This window comes from Lethenteron reissneri, chromosome 14, assembly GCF_015708825.2.
Source record: "Lethenteron reissneri isolate LAM-NWPU_2019-01 chromosome 14, ASM1570882v1, whole genome shotgun sequence".
Lineage (NCBI taxonomy): Eukaryota > Metazoa > Chordata > Hyperoartia > Petromyzontiformes > Petromyzontidae > Lethenteron > Lethenteron reissneri.
Window position 1 is genome coordinate 5,991,920 of NC_083792.1, and position 15,233 is coordinate 6,007,152.

At 54.7% G+C, this 15,233-nt stretch overlaps 1 protein-coding gene across 3 annotated transcripts in view; it reads right to left on the minus strand.

Annotated features, from left to right (window-relative positions):
• Window positions 1-15,233, minus strand: part of LOC133342296 (uncharacterized) — a 150,418-nt gene that overhangs the window by 89,170 nt on the left and 46,015 nt on the right. For 2 of the 3 annotated variants that reach the window (XR_009755113.1, XM_061551373.1), the window contains exon 2: window positions 12,557-12,690. Coding sequence is in view for 1 of the 3 variants with exons in the window: in XM_061551373.1 (XP_061407357.1) it covers window positions 12,557-12,690 (134 nt within the window). In the remaining 2 variants the exon portion in view is untranslated. Of the gene's footprint in view, window positions 1-12,556; window positions 12,691-13,029; window positions 13,606-15,233 lie in introns of those variants that run through there. The other variant, XR_009755112.1, reaches the window with a different exon arrangement.

Genomic DNA, 15,233 nt, shown 5'->3' on the forward strand with positions numbered 1-15,233 from the left:
ACAGACGTTGCTTTGTTTTCATATCTGCATTAAAACGTACGCGAGCAGGCGGGCCGCATGGAAATATCAACACACGCGGTTTCTCCATCACGGATAAATTACGTTTCGGACGTGGTAAGTCACAGTGTTTACCCTCTACCATCTGCAGCGATAAACAATTCAAAAAAAAATCCAGACGCGAGAAAACGGCCCGGTGGCTCAACAGTGAAGTGGCTCGCAATCGAAACTTTGCGATTTCAAATCCTGGTTAGGGGTTGACTCAAAATGAGTACCAATTTGGTACGGAACTCAATATGGATTGATATACTCACCCCTGTAACAGGAATGTGGAATTTCCACCACTGGCTTAGGGCTGTAAACAAGAGATGAGCCATCACCTCAATGCTCGATTGAGACGAGAAATCATTCAAGATTTTTGAGTTGTCAAACAAAGTCCTCCGTTTCCGTGATGATGTCCCCCCCCCACCCCCCCCACCCCATTTTCATAAAGTTGAACGTTTATTAAAACCGCTGTGATGATAATAACAATAATAATTATTATTTGTTTTACTCCAATAAGATCGCAAAGGAGTCATAATCCGGCAATAATGAGGCATTACGGGGGCGGCCGTGGTGCTGCCCGACGGCTGGCGCTGGTCGTTTCTCAAGCAGCCGGCCCCTGACAGGTTCATTACGGCACGCGGCGCGCCACTCACGGCCACGCAACGGGACGGCGCAATTAAGTCACCGCCATTTTTCCTGACGAGGGCCCTCTCTCTCTCCCTCTCTCTCTCGCTCTCTCCCTCCTCTCGCTCTCTCGCTCTCTCTCGCTCTCTCGCGGGTCCTCGCGCGCGTCCGTTCTCGCGAGGCCACGCCACCTCGGCCCGTTAATCAAGCCGCCCGCACGGGGCCTCAGTTGTTGGGGTGGCCTTGGCAGTTCCCTGGGGAGCGGCGGGTGGGGATGCCGGTTGGCAGGGCCTCTCCGTTAATTTAGCCGCACGCTGGATACCCAGGAGCAGAGGAGAGGGCAACATTCATTAAATAAATAGCCGGAGCGGTGGCGAGCGATTCACCTCCGTCTGGGGCAGTGGCAGCTCAAGCCTGGCGGAGATTAAACACCGGCACTGGTTTTTTTTTTCTTTCTTCCCCCCCCCCTCTACTCTCTTTCTTCGCCCCCTTTTTTTTGTTTTCCAAATTTTATTTTTTCTGTTTGGGTCACATGCTCTGTGGCGTGCGCGAGGACGGCGTGGCAGGGCTGAGCGCCGGGATTAGGCGGCAGGGAATTAGCGAGGAGGACCCACCGGAGAGAGTTTTTGCGCATTCCTCGGCATGTTGTCGCGCCGCCGCGGGGCCGGGCGCTCGCGGCCTCGTGCACCGCGCTAGCGGCCTCTCCGCTCTCTCCCTCTCTCGTCATGAACATTCGTACTTTAGACGGCATGGTTATCTTCCGTTTCAGAGTAATTTTTATTCGCCCTTTCGAATACAAAATTGGTAACAATTCTAATAAAATTACCATAGCAATACATTTTATAAAGAAATACACCACGAAACTTAATCCCCATCTATCTTACTTGTTTCTTACCCACACCCCTATTTAATATTATTATCATCATGCAGTGTGTCAGGAGTCTTGTTTTTCTCCAAATCTGCTCTACATTTTTGAACCGAAGACTGTGGGAATTCACGGCGGCGTGAATGTTCCAACAAATGGTCCCGCTTCTTTGTTAATGTCTACAGTTTGAGGGTCGAGGTTCTACTTGGCTTCACGATGGAATTTCCTCTGTGATGAAAACTTATTCCTGTGTCTTGGGCTTCTTTCCACCGATTGGGAAACCGATATCAAGGCAGGATGATTAATGCACAACCCATTTAATTCGCTGCCAATGCCTTTATAGGCAATGGTCAACGCATCAGAGTCGCAATCCAGAGGTAACCGGTTCAAACCGATCTCCCGGCACAGCAGCTGAAACAACGGGGGGGGGGGGGGGGGTGTTTCTAAATTCCGCCTCCCCCACCCACTGCCTGTCCACCCAGCGGCGTGAATGAGTACACTGCAGGTAGTCCGCACGTGGTGGTGGTGGTGGTGGGGTAAAGCGTAGGCACCCTCCTCACCTCTGGCCAGCGTGGACGAGTAACCCAAAGTACCCTCCAGAACCACGCTCTGTTGGAGACCCTTCTGCCAGCAGCGGCGTGGGCAAGAAACTGCAGGGCTGCACCTTTAACATTTTACCTACGTTCAGCGCAGGAGCCCCGGATGTGGCCCCTGCCGGAGGCTGCGCTGCCGCGGTTCGTGGGCGGCTCCGAGACCGCGTGTGGCCGCGAGTCCACTCGTGCCGCTCGGAGAGGCCGGGACCACAAGTGGTGGCCGCCGGGGCACAAACGGTCTCGTTCACGGACACGTTTGCACCGCCGGGCGTGCCCGCGGTCATGCCACGCGTTCCTTGGCACGGGGTCAGACGTTTCGCTCCACGCGTCACAACCCGAACTCAAAAACACCGCAGAGAACCACCTGGTTCTGTCCGATAAACCCAACAGAACACAGAAGAACCAACATAGCTAATGTTTTAAATATATATAAAGTTAATCTTTGCTTCCTGTACCCGTTTAATCAAACAAAAATTGTCCAATTGTATTGTTTTCTAAGCATTATTTCACTTGCCATTGTGGAGGTCTTTAATCCATTCTTCAAATACAAAAACGGGACCTGGCTCAAAGTGTTGGTTAATCATCAGTTTGGGATCTCGACAGATAAATAGTTAACTCTGGGTACACCGTTTTCAAATCTGGGATTATTTAAATTTTATTTAATCACTGCCTCAGAGTAATTGGCCCGAGTCCTGCAAAGAGACGAACAAAGTGTAGAGCAAACCTACTGGGACGCGTTCTGTAAACGATGAAACTCCTGCACTGGACAGGGAAGTGTGTGGAGGTTAGCCACAAACACCGACGGAGTTGCAGGCCAAGAACCAAACAAGGCCGGGCGAGCCACTCGCATGGTGATGGCGGCGGTGGCAGTGGCATCACGGGAAATGCAAAGTGCAAGATGGGAAGACCGATCCCACGGTCGGCGAGAATGAGAGGCTTCGTTTACCTCCGGAGTACAATCGTCCACGTGCTGCGTGAAACACGCAGCGCAAGAACGGCGACCTTTACCACGGAACAACTTTTCAAATGCATCGGTGGTGTGCCCCGCTCGTCCGTGTGTGTCGGTGTGTGTCTGTGTGTGTCGGTGTGTGCGGGAAGCGGTAGTGCAGTTGTTAGAGCGCTGTGTTATGATTCTAAATTTGTGTTATGAACCCGGCAACCCAATTTCGATTCTCGAACACGGCCAACACGAGTGACGAATATCTGAACTGGTCCTAGGCCTCCCCTACGTCGACTCAAATGAGTACCTGGTGTGATGTGTAAACATCACCACTGGGGAGACAAAGGCGGATGGGCGTGGTGCTGGCCACCCACCCCCTCGTGTAATGTGCTGGCATTCAAAGACGCTCACGAAAAGCACTTGCCCCAACAGTCTGTTGAAATATATACGGGGGATCTTTGTCTTTGTATCTGCAGTGCGATGCTCACGCAGCTGCCTTGTCCACCTCATCCTGTTCTTGACACTTTGTGCAACTTATCTGACGTCGTATGAATGTGAACTGCACAAGCCGTAGATTTCAAAATGTTTGTTGCTTGTTGTGTATGCGGCACTTGATACGGTGGACAGCCCACGCCAACGAGAAGTTACATCTCAAGAGATTATCCAGGTGAAATATTGTAACAAATAAATAAATAACAGCATCACCCTAGCAGCCGCCAATGATGAGCCAACAACACTCGCGCTCGGCTGTTCCACGAATGAATAAGGACAATAATATAAAAAATAGTGTTCGGAGTGGGAGAGACTGACTCCGCCACACAGAAGGTGGACCCGATGCTGAATGACAGCTGACGATGCATCACTGGACACTGAGAAGCATCGCACACGTGAACAGCCGATACCTTAGTCCCCAAAACCACCCCAGTCGATCCCAGGAGCGTGGTCACAAGACGCCCGCTCCGTGGCCACGTCTTGGAGATACGCGGAGATACAGAGAGGTAAACACCCACAGAGAAACAAAGATACTCAGAGACACACAGAGAAACAAAGATACACAGAGATACACATAGAGACAGAGATACACCGAGTGGCAGACACCCACAGAGAAACAAAGATACTCAGAGACACACAGAGAAACAAAGATACACAGAGATACACATAGAGACAGAGATACACCGAGTGGCAGACACCCACAGAGAAACAAAGATACAAAGAGAGACAGAGACACACAGAGAGACAGACACACACGGAGAAACAAAGATACACAGAGAGACAGAGACACACAGAAAGACAGACACACAGAGAAACAAAGATACACAGAGATACACAGAGAGGCAGAGACACACAGAGAAACAAAGATATACAGAGAAACAAAGACAGACAGAGACACACAGAGAGACAGAGATACACAGAGCGACAAAGACACACAGAGATACACAGAGAGAGAGAGACACACAGAGCGACAGAGACACACAGAGAGAATCGACACGGAGATGCGGTCACGAGTCGCCCTCTCCGTGGCCACACCGCCGCTGTAAGCCGCCTGAATTCATCACGAGCCGTGGTCTATCCACTGCTGGCCGTATCGTCATGTGTTTCCAGTGTCCGGAACAGGATAAGTAATACGCCTGTGGTGACCGCCAACGAGACGATGGAGAGGCCCGGTGTCTGTTACGATGCCCAACACGACTACACAGCCAGCCACGTTACACAGGGTGTTGCAGGCATTTTAAAATATCAACTGCTTTTTTTTACGTGTATATACACACACACACATATATACACACACGTACACAGGCACACAAATCCATTCGCGTCGCGGCCGCAGCTAGCGCAGCGCCGCCGAATACTTGGTGAACACTCATAAACGCCACAGCAACACAGATGGCCAGGGAGGATTTAGCCATGGGCTTATGATCAGTCAGGAGTGGCTGGAAAGGATTGGTCTGGGAAGAGGAGGTGGGGGGGTGGGGGCGGTGTGGGTGGGTGGGTGTGGGTTGGGGAGGGGGGCGGTGGAGTTGTGAGATTGGCGACGGTGGAGGAGCGGCGATGGGGAAGGGGGCAGTGGGGGGGGGCAGCCACGAGCTCTGTGGCTCCGCGCTGCCTCACTGATCAGGCCTCTTCACCGAATCTTCTCTCAGCTGCTATTTTTTTTCTTGCCGGGTCTTCTGACGGGATTAAGCCGGGACAGCCGGAGCCGCCAGTTTAATTAATTGTTTTTGTCAAAACAAATCGTACCCTGGGAGCCCAAACACAGCGCATTGTCACTACGTGTCCAAGTCGCTGCACCCCGAGCCGGGCGCTGCACCGTATCCCCCGTGCGGCAGGAAAACAGGGGATCGCGGGAGGAGAAGTGAAATCAAGAAGAAAATGCAATAAATAACGACTGCAGCTCGGTGAGACGCGTCGGAAATTTCCACAGGGGCCGAGCGAGGAGCGTTTTGGCCGGGTGGCGGCTTGCGGGAGGCACGGTGTGGCGGTGGAGGAGCCACCCGTGGCCACCCCCACCCCGCGTGCCACTACACGACCCCGCCGTGTTCGCGGGTTGTGCCTCGTGCTGCTCGGCACGTTGTCCGTCGTTGTGCTCCACGCGCCGGGAGCTTCTCCCGGAACGGTCTGAACTGCGGGGCCAGCTCCACTGCCCCACGAACAACTTTCGACTTCAGAACCAGGGTCCCAGTGCGATACGCCCGGTTCCACTCGGCTCTCCTGACAATCACCACAAGCAGGTCCACTCCGGCTCCATCTCGGAGGTGGGGCTCAGCGGAGCTGCCGTGTGGGTGGCCACCATGTCACAGTGATTCACCGCTACGGAGGAGGGTGAACCTCGGTGGTGCCGCAGGGCACATTTGGTGACACAGGGCCCAGGCCAGTGCTTGCTTAGTGCAGGCCCGAACCGCAACGCAAGCCGTGGTTCCACAACCAAAAATCGTGGCGTGTGTTTGTCCAGTCGGGCTGCTCTCCGTGGCGTGGCAGTGGTGGTGACGCTGGTTTTTTTTTTCAGGGTTGCTGAGCACAGGCCTAAAGCCATCAAGCAGCCAGAAACGCACAGCGGTTTTGTAGGGGTTAGAGTTCATGGGGTCCCAGAATTGAGTAAAATTATAAGAGTTTGGGAAAGGAGACGACGGGAGGGAATTCCATAGAAGAGCAGTGGGAGGGAAGAGAATTGAGAACTCCAGTTTGGCGATTCAGAGTGTGAGTGAGTGTGTGAGTGAGCGGGTGAGAAAATGTGTTGTGGTGACCTGCAGTGTGGCGAGTGAGTGAGTGTGTTAGTGAGTGTGTGAGTGTGAGTGAGTGTGTGAGTGAGTGTGTGAGTGAGTGGGCGAGTAAATGTGTTGTGGTGACCTGCAGTGCGGTGTGTGAGTGAGCGGGTGAGTGAGTGTGTTGTGATGACCTGCAGTGTGGCGAGTGTGTGAGTGAGTGGGTGTGTGAGTGAGTGGACGAGTAAATGTGTTGTGGTGACCTGCAGTGTGGTGAGTGAGTGAGCGGGTGAGTGTGTTGTCGTGAGTTGCAGTGTGGTGAGTGAGCAGTGTCGATGAGATGAAACATTCAGTCTGGTACATCGAGTTCTCAAGATGAGAGGAGGAATCAATGAGTGCAGTTCATGAGAACATCAACCATGGTTTTATTGATTGAAGGGTGATTGGATGAGTGTGTGAGCGAGTGTGTGAGCGAGTGTGTGAGCGAGTGGATGAGTGGGCGAGTGGGTGAGCAAAGTTTAATCATAATAATTTCAACTTGTAACGCTCATAGAGAGAGAGAACGACTCACAGGCGCGAGGAATCACAATTTATCAGGAAACCGTTGAGGTGGTGGGCTCGTGCCAACAATTATCCAAGCTCCGTGTTCCTCTAAATATTAAGATGTTTCCAGCCAACTAATGAGTGGTTATATGCTTGGAGAAAATCCACGCTTGCAAGGGGGCAACACTCTATGCCACATTTGCTGAACCGAATCAGTGAAGATCACAGGAAGAGACCACGATAGTAGCACTAGTGTCGCCGCACGCTCCACGTGCACGACGCTCTACGCACCGCGCTCCCCCATCTCACGCGGCGGCGAGGCGCCTCCGCTCGCACGAGTCCGCCCGGGCCGCGTCCTCGAACGCCCTGCAGGACCCTCGCTCGACACCCGCCGTCGTTTCCACGTTCAGCCGCGCGGCTGCGAGCGCGCGCCGGAGGGCTTCCCCGAGTCCGGAGCACGGCAAGTGCTTTGCCAGGGGCTTATGGGGCGGCCGCGGCGCGGGTAGGAAAGAGCCCCACTTTGTTTAGTCTGTCCCCAAGGATGCCCGTGTCCGCGCCACGCACTCGTGCGTCGCCGGGGCGACGCCACTCGCGCACCTGCGCCGTCTGGGCCCCGACCACTTGACGCAAACTTTCCCTTCCGCACGTTCCGCTGCTCGCACTTCGAAGGTGCGTGGCGCGCGACATGAGGGGGGCGGACAGTGGAGGCGCCCACGCGCACTCGCGTTTGTTTGTTTGTTTATGGCCGAGAGGAGAGAGGAATGGCGCGCCGCTGTGCGGCATGGTGTGGTGTGGCGCGGTGTGGCGTGGTGTGGTGCGATTAGAGGCGGTGCGGCAAGGCGCGGCGTTTTTTTTACATCGGTGTTCAACGCGCAACACAGCGTTTGTTTTACCAAACGGCGGCGCCGCCGCGGCCGCTCTCCAAGCCAAGGTCACGGCTCGACCGCGCCACTTGACGGCAGGAGGCACCTCCTCAAGGCCACGGCTCGTCGCCAGCGTCCTCGTCGGCACCGCCGTAACCGCCCGAACCGCGGAGACCGACTCAACAACAGGAGGCTCCTCCCCGGGCGTCAGCGGTGAAAGACGGAGCGCAAGCAAGGTAGACGGTGTCCAGGAGCTGCGTGGCTGGGCGGGCAAGCCCAGGTGGTGTCCAGGCAGTGGCGTAGCTATCGAGTGTGCTGCCGGTGTAACCACACCGGGCCCGATTGGCCGGAGGTGCCCAGGTGCCGGGCTACGAATAAGCAGGAATTTGAACGGAGGAGGGGGGGGGGGGGGCCGTATTCCATCCATCAATCCATTCATCCCTTGCACCAAAAGCCCATGACAACCACGCTAGGCCACCGGGTCCTAGTGTCCAACCCGAGCCAGTGACGTAATCCACGGCGAACGTCTGAAGGCTGCATTGGCAGCGACGGTCAGAGCAGTGGCCCGCGAGCGGTGCCGGTGTAAATGTTGTGGGGGCGCAGCTGGAGCAAGGTATAGACGGAGCTCGCTGCGCACGACATGAGATTGCTTAGCTGCAGCGTGAGACCCGCAGAGGGGCCGGTGTCCCACGCTGACCGGCGGCTCGTTAACGGTGCACGGCTCTCATGGCGATCCACGGCCGGACAAAGGACTTTGTCCACACCGTACGGGGTCGGAGCAGGTTGTTTGACCATACTTCCCCAGCCTGGTCAGTGCAGCTTGGTGCTAGGTGGGGCTATGTAATAGACAGCAGAGGGCAGCGTAGAAAAACAATCCGTTGTTGAACTGTACGTCCGCGTTCATTCATAACACGGTGTAAACTCTGCTGCTAAATATCACTTTATGAAGAGGGGGTTGTGACGGGAGAATGTGCAACGCATTGGCTTTGTTTGGCAGTATCTGGGGGTCACCTGGCTGAACTCTCACGATCATGCCGTGAGAGTTCACGAGACATCGCAGACCGCCGTCGATCAGCGCGTCCCGCGCGGGACGCTGCCGCCACCGCCCCCGTGCTGCGGCAGGCCAGCAGCGGCGGTGCACCGGTCAAGCCAGACAAGCGCATCAGGAGCAGCGGAGTGCATCGCTGCGATGTCTCCTTCGTATTTACATCCACATCAGCCGTAGGAAAGAAGCAGCAGCAGCAGCACACAGGACGTGCGATCCAGAGGTCGCCGGTTCGATTACAACTCTCCTGGAGCGGCAATTCAAACAACGCGGCGCGCCTCCTCACAACCCTCCGCCCACCCAGACTTGTGAATGGGTGCTCAATGTGAATAGAAACATTTCAGATTTTGACTTTTGTTGGACCAATGTCAATATCGGTTTTCCCTTCAGAGATTTCGTCTGCAGTACAGTTCAGATGATCGGTCGATTTACTAACAATCACAATCACCTACTTCTTTGTGGTCATTTACTCAGACCTCTTTAAATTCCCAAAGGCAGGAAACCCCCCCACAATGCAAGCTATGTGCCGATGACGTCACCAAGCCCTGCCTATCACCTCCCGTCCAGCGGCACCACGTGGGAACAGAGGTGAGACTTCCCCCCCCCCCAAACTATTTGCGTGTTATCTGATTACAGTACTTAAGTAATCGGATATCCCAGCTCTGGTGCGGAGCAATTAACCACATCTGCCTTATAGCGCGAACAACACAACCACAAAAAAACCTGTGCAGGAGGAACAGCAGGCACGCAGTAGACAACGACATCAAGAGTCAGAGTGAGTGCGTGTCTCAGTGAGCATCAAGGTGGAGCCCATCTCCAGTTTACAGGCCTCAACCCAGTGCAGGAAATTAAACATGCCTATGGCGAGGGCGAGTCTCTCCACTGGACGAGCACTGTAGAATTTCGAAAAAAGCGGTGCCGATGTTGAAGATGGGCCGAGTTAACCCCCCAAATAGGATTTAAACTCGCGACCTTCCCATTGGGAGCTGCTGGCTGCACGTCTCGGCAGTACAGGCGGTTGCAATAGGAATTTAAATTATACCGCGCACAAACGCACGGACACACACGCACATACGCACGCACACGCACGCATGCGCACACGCATGCGCACACGCACGCACAAACGAGCGCGCACGCACTCACACGTACACGCACACAAAGATCCCCGTGTCGCCTTAACAGACTTGGGGCAAGTGCTGTTAGCGACCACCTATGAAGGCCGGTACGGTGCACGAGGGGGTGGGTGGCCAGCACCACGCCCGGCAGCCTTCGTCTCCCGAGTGGCGATGATTACACATCGCACCAGGTACTCATTTGAAGTTAAGTCGACCTCGGGGTGTTCCGTGAGCGAAAATGGAACTCGGGTCGCCAAGTTCACAATGCAGCGCGCTAACCGCTACACTAGCGCTCCCCACACACGCACACACATGCATAGACATGCACACGCGCGCGCACACACACGTGCCCGTTTGCCGTGCACGAAGGCGGCATCGCCGCGCAGAGCTCCAAGACGTTTCGCCCCAACGAGCCGCCCGCGTCTCTGCTCCACACGAGGGTTCCGCACGGACGTTTTATCTGTCTCACGGTTCTCCGGGGGACACCCGGCACACGGAGGCAGGGGCCTCGCCAAGCAACACCCGCCCGTTCATTTTAACGACCAAACTTGAAAACGCACAGAGGTCGCGCGTCCACGGACAAACTCTCCCGCCGCCCCCGCCGTTATTTCGCGTCTCTTCTCGCAGTCGTGATAAATTCACCGGTGCTGTTTGTTGCTGGCGCCTTGGTGTGCTGGGGCCTTGGGACCCGTGACCAGCACCCGTGATGAAAGCCTAGATAATAGTGCCGTCCCGGCACGCAAGTCACCAAATCGACGGAACCTTTCAGCGGAGAAGGGGAGCCACGGCTCTCCCTCCTCCTCCTCCTGCACCCCCTCTAGCACCTCCCCCCTCCTCCCGCGTCCGTACACGCGATGATTAAAGCCGCACGCGTGGTGTTAATGCACTTTGCGTATTCCGCAACGACTGCTCGCTCCGGCCCCCTATCAATATTCCGCGGTCGATAAAAGCTCTTAGAGTCTCGGCGAGTAAAAACAGTTTATTTCTGCGGCGGAGAGATCAATGTGTCGCCGCGTTGTTTTGACAGTTTACCCTCCGCTCCAGCCGCGAGAAATATTGACTCGCCACTTGCTACGTCGCTCTGGGGGAATACGGCGGGGCAGGCGCGTCGGCGCGCGCGCCAGAACGTACAGAGACAAAGAAGTGGCCACCTTGTCCTTTCTGTGCCGATGAGTCCAGCGCGAGAACCCGTCGCCCCACGTCTCCCGAGTAATGGCCCCGTAACTCGCGCTCCGAGCACAGACGAACAGGGAGATGCTCCTCCCTGCAGCCTCTCCCTGCAGCTCCCACAAATATCACCTTCAATCTGGGTGATCTCCTGCTGCTCAAATGAGGATTGAGGCGGTGCTGCTCATCTTCCGTTTACAGCCCCGAGCCAGCGGGGGAAATTCCACGTTCCGACAGCGGGGCTGAGAAACGACAACCGCTATAGACTTCCACACAAAGTGAAACTCATTTGATGGATTCTAGAGGAACGATGGGCCGAGTAAAACCCCCAGCCAGGATTTGAACTCGCGAGCTTCTAGATTTCGAGCCGCTCGCTCGAACGCTGAGCAACCTGTCAGGGCTACACAAGTCACGTATTTGTGTTAAACCGTGGGCTCCGGGTTGACGGAGCATCGTGGCGAGGAAGGTGTGTGCTGGGTTTCATCTCTCGCTGAATATTTCACGTGTGGCTGGTAGACTGCGTTAGGGTGGCAGTGGTAGCCATAGCCATAGTGAGAGGGATATATATATATATACTGGATGCGGTGTGCCGGGTACCGACATCTTTACCGGGTCACTGGCCAAGACAGATCCAGGTAAGATTTCGCCGTGGGGATAGCCCACCAATGAGCCTCAATAATGGCGAAGCATGCCTGTCTATCACGATACGGGCTGCTCCACGCCCGCCTGTGCGTGGATTTTTCCGCAGTGCCCTCTGCTGACAACGTAGCCCCGCAACAGCAGCCTATAGCACCGTTCCACAAGCAGTGGTCTCCCATCCGAGCGCTGTCCGGGCTCAAGCCCGCTTTCCTTTCGAGATCTGACGCGATCGGGCGCATTCCAGCTGAATGGCCGTGGGCCCTGTACGGGATCACTAATCCAAAAATGGCTGGACAATGTATTCACGCTCAACGCTCTGCAACGCGCGTTGCATCTCAGAGGCTACCGGTACCTGCGGAGGACAGCCACTCGCTCACGCGAGAGCTGGGGTGCTGGGTTTGTGAGTTTGGCAGAAGGATTTCAGCGGCTGTTTAAATTTTACGTTTTTCCATTTGTTTTAGGCTGCAGGTGCAAAGCAAAAAAAAACAAATCCCATCAAGAATTTGTTTGCTTAAGCAGTGGAATTAAACGCGTGTGTGCGCGCACGCACGCGCGACTACAGACCCGTTACACACGCCCATGATAGAGAGCGTTGCATTGTCAGCAGAGGTGTCAGATTCTAAAAACAAATATCACATCACTCAGGACAATTACTCCGACAATATTTACACTTTTGAAAAACTCGCTAAAAAATTAACAATGAAAATAGTAGTCACGACTTAACGCTTTTCTCCACGCTCCGCTAATTACGCAGGACAGCCCGTAGCGCCTCTAGACACCTCGGTGATTGTGTTGAAATGAACACTGCACACGAGCACGCACGCGAGCGCACACACGTACCCGTGCCGAACGCACGTGACAGCGGGGTGTTGGTCAGAAGGAAAAGCGGCCCGGTACCCAATTAAAATTAAGATCGTTACCTTGGCAAGGGAGCGAGCCACCGCGTCTTGTTAAAAGGGTCGCGCCGTGACTTGGGAGCGGACATTCTGGCGCCGGGTGCCGTCTTGGCACGGTCTTGGCACGGTGTTGGCACGGCCTCGAGCTACTTGTGTCGCTGCGGTAGACAACACAAAGCCAATTACTGCAACTGCAACACAAAGGCAAAGTTGTGAGAGATGGAAACGCAACCGACAACAGCACCAGCGGGCACATCTTTAAGAAAAAACAACAACAGCAGCCACAGTGGAATTAAACGTTTCAAAATGGGCCCCTCGTTTTATTTACACGGCCTTTAATTACAGTTGATTTGTCTATAAAAAAAACAAATCAGATACCAGCTTAGAGCACAGCTTGGTGCCCATAGTCACAGTGTGCATATGTGATTAGGTGGGTGGAGGAGGGATGGATGGGGAGGGATGGGGAGGATGGGGGAAGGGGGAGGAGGCTCACTCACAGATGCCAAGAAACAGTGTTCACCTCGCGCCGTGTCACGCTGCTCCCTTGGCAAGATTTGGTTTTCAGCAAAGTTCCAAAAGTGTCACCACCGCCACCCGTCACTCGGCGATCATCCGGGCGGCGAGGGTTGCGGTGGCCACGGCGAAGACGCCACAGCGGCAATGGTCCCTCGCTCCCTCGCTCGTCTGTTGGTTTATTTATCCGTGTATTTGTCTGCACGCGCGCGCGTGTGTGTTTATTTGGAAGAGGTGCGGGCGATGCATCGGGCCGCGGAACGCCCCCGCCCCCACCTCGCACTGCTAATCAGCGCAGCTGCCAGGACTCAGGTGTCTGCCAACGGCTCCCCCACCTCCACGGAGGGCCCCCCCCAGGCACACCGAGACCCCGGAGTTGGGAGGGGGGTGGGGACAGCGATTGTCTGGCCGCTGGCCACCGCGGGGGGTGCTGCTGGTGGTGGTGGTGGTGGGGGGGCTGCGTGCATCTGCGTGCGCCGAATCGGGGGGGCGGTGCATCCACGCATTCTTCCGCGGCGAGTCGGAGCGCGCTTGGAAACGCATTGAGCCTCACCACGCTCCTTTTCACTGCAGCGCTGCTGCTGCTACTGCTGCCCATTCACAGAGGCCGGCTCGTGGGAGAGGCAGTGTGTGTGTGTGTGCGCGTTCGCAGGACGCAGCCACGGAGACATTGGCTGCACGGTCTGTGGGGGGTGGAGAGGAGAGGGGAGGGAGGGTGGTGGTGGTGGCTATAGTGGGCTAAACTGGCAGCAGATAATGGCCTATTGTGATGAGTGGCTGATAAGCTGAGGACCGATATCCGAGAGGAGACTGCTACTATTCACGGGCCGCCCTGCCGAGCAGCAGCCGTGTTGACATTGCCTAATTACATGGGAGGGGCTTCGGCGGACACTGACAGACAGTGATAATGGGGGGGGCCGTGCCCTCCCCCCACCACTATCTCTCCCGACTGCTCTGGAACTCCTCTTTCAGCCGCAGGCCGCGTGCGAGTTATTCTTTTCCCCCCCCTCCGTCCCGCGCATTTTAATAATTTTCTCTCGCGCCTCCGCGTGCACGTCACACGCGAGTGTTGCATTCACGGGTGCGCACGCGTACACGTGCGTGCGTGTACGCGTGCACACACGTGTGCGCGCACGTGTGCGAACGCGTGTATGGCTGCGAATGTGTGAATAGTGCCTGTGTGTGTCCAAACGAGTGACCGTCAACAGGCTTTTTTTTTTTTAACCAGGCGCTAACACCCCCCAAAAAAAAGTTACCAGCATCATCGGCAATGGTCAATCCACTGCTGGATGAAGGCCCTGCTACCTCTCGCAATCCCACGACGTAGTGGTCCACTCCGTAACACGAGAACGGATTCCATCATCGCGACGTTTCAGCGGTGGACATCCTCTCTGGCGCGTTCCCTCCTTTGGTCGCTGCTCCTGTGCCGAGTCTCGCAGGAAGTCGTGCCGTTACTAGCGTGCCGTCACGTCAACTTGCGTCCTATTATGCAGAAGCGGAGTCACCGATAAGCCATCAAGTCCATGGGAATATCACCGGTTGCTCCATCGTGTAAATCATCTCAAATACCTGTAAGCATCCAAAATTGTCCTTAAAAATCCAAATCTTTCTTCTAATATCTGAAACTCAGCGTGAGTATTTAACGAAATTAATAAGCAGACAATAGATACTATTTAGGCAATGCATATCCTTGTCATATCTCTGAAAAATGACACGTCAATCACACGGCCTTCTGGGAGTACATCATTCCAGCAAAATTGGTTCAATACACGGAAACTCCGAGCGGGTTTTGATTTACCGTATCTCATCAGCAGTCAGGCTTTTGCTTTAACCAATGCTGGTGGACTGCCAGACGTTATAGGCAAGGATCCTCTCTCAAAGATATGGGTTCTAGTTCGCCACAAATTATAATGGAATGCACAGCGCACAATAATTACAGCCAGTATGCATGTGGATAGTTTATCTCATTATTCATACCCACAATTCTCTGAGGCGGTGCATAATAACTTTGCTTTGTAACATATATTTATATATATTTGTAGCCACAATGCACATGGGTGTATGTTCCACTGTTCTATTAGTTGTCCTGTATCCCTCAAATTAATCTCAATTGGCTTTGAGTCGCGTTAATCTTGTCATCTCTGTGTTTTGTCCTTTCAAATGTCTCCACCATGCACTCGTCCGTTTT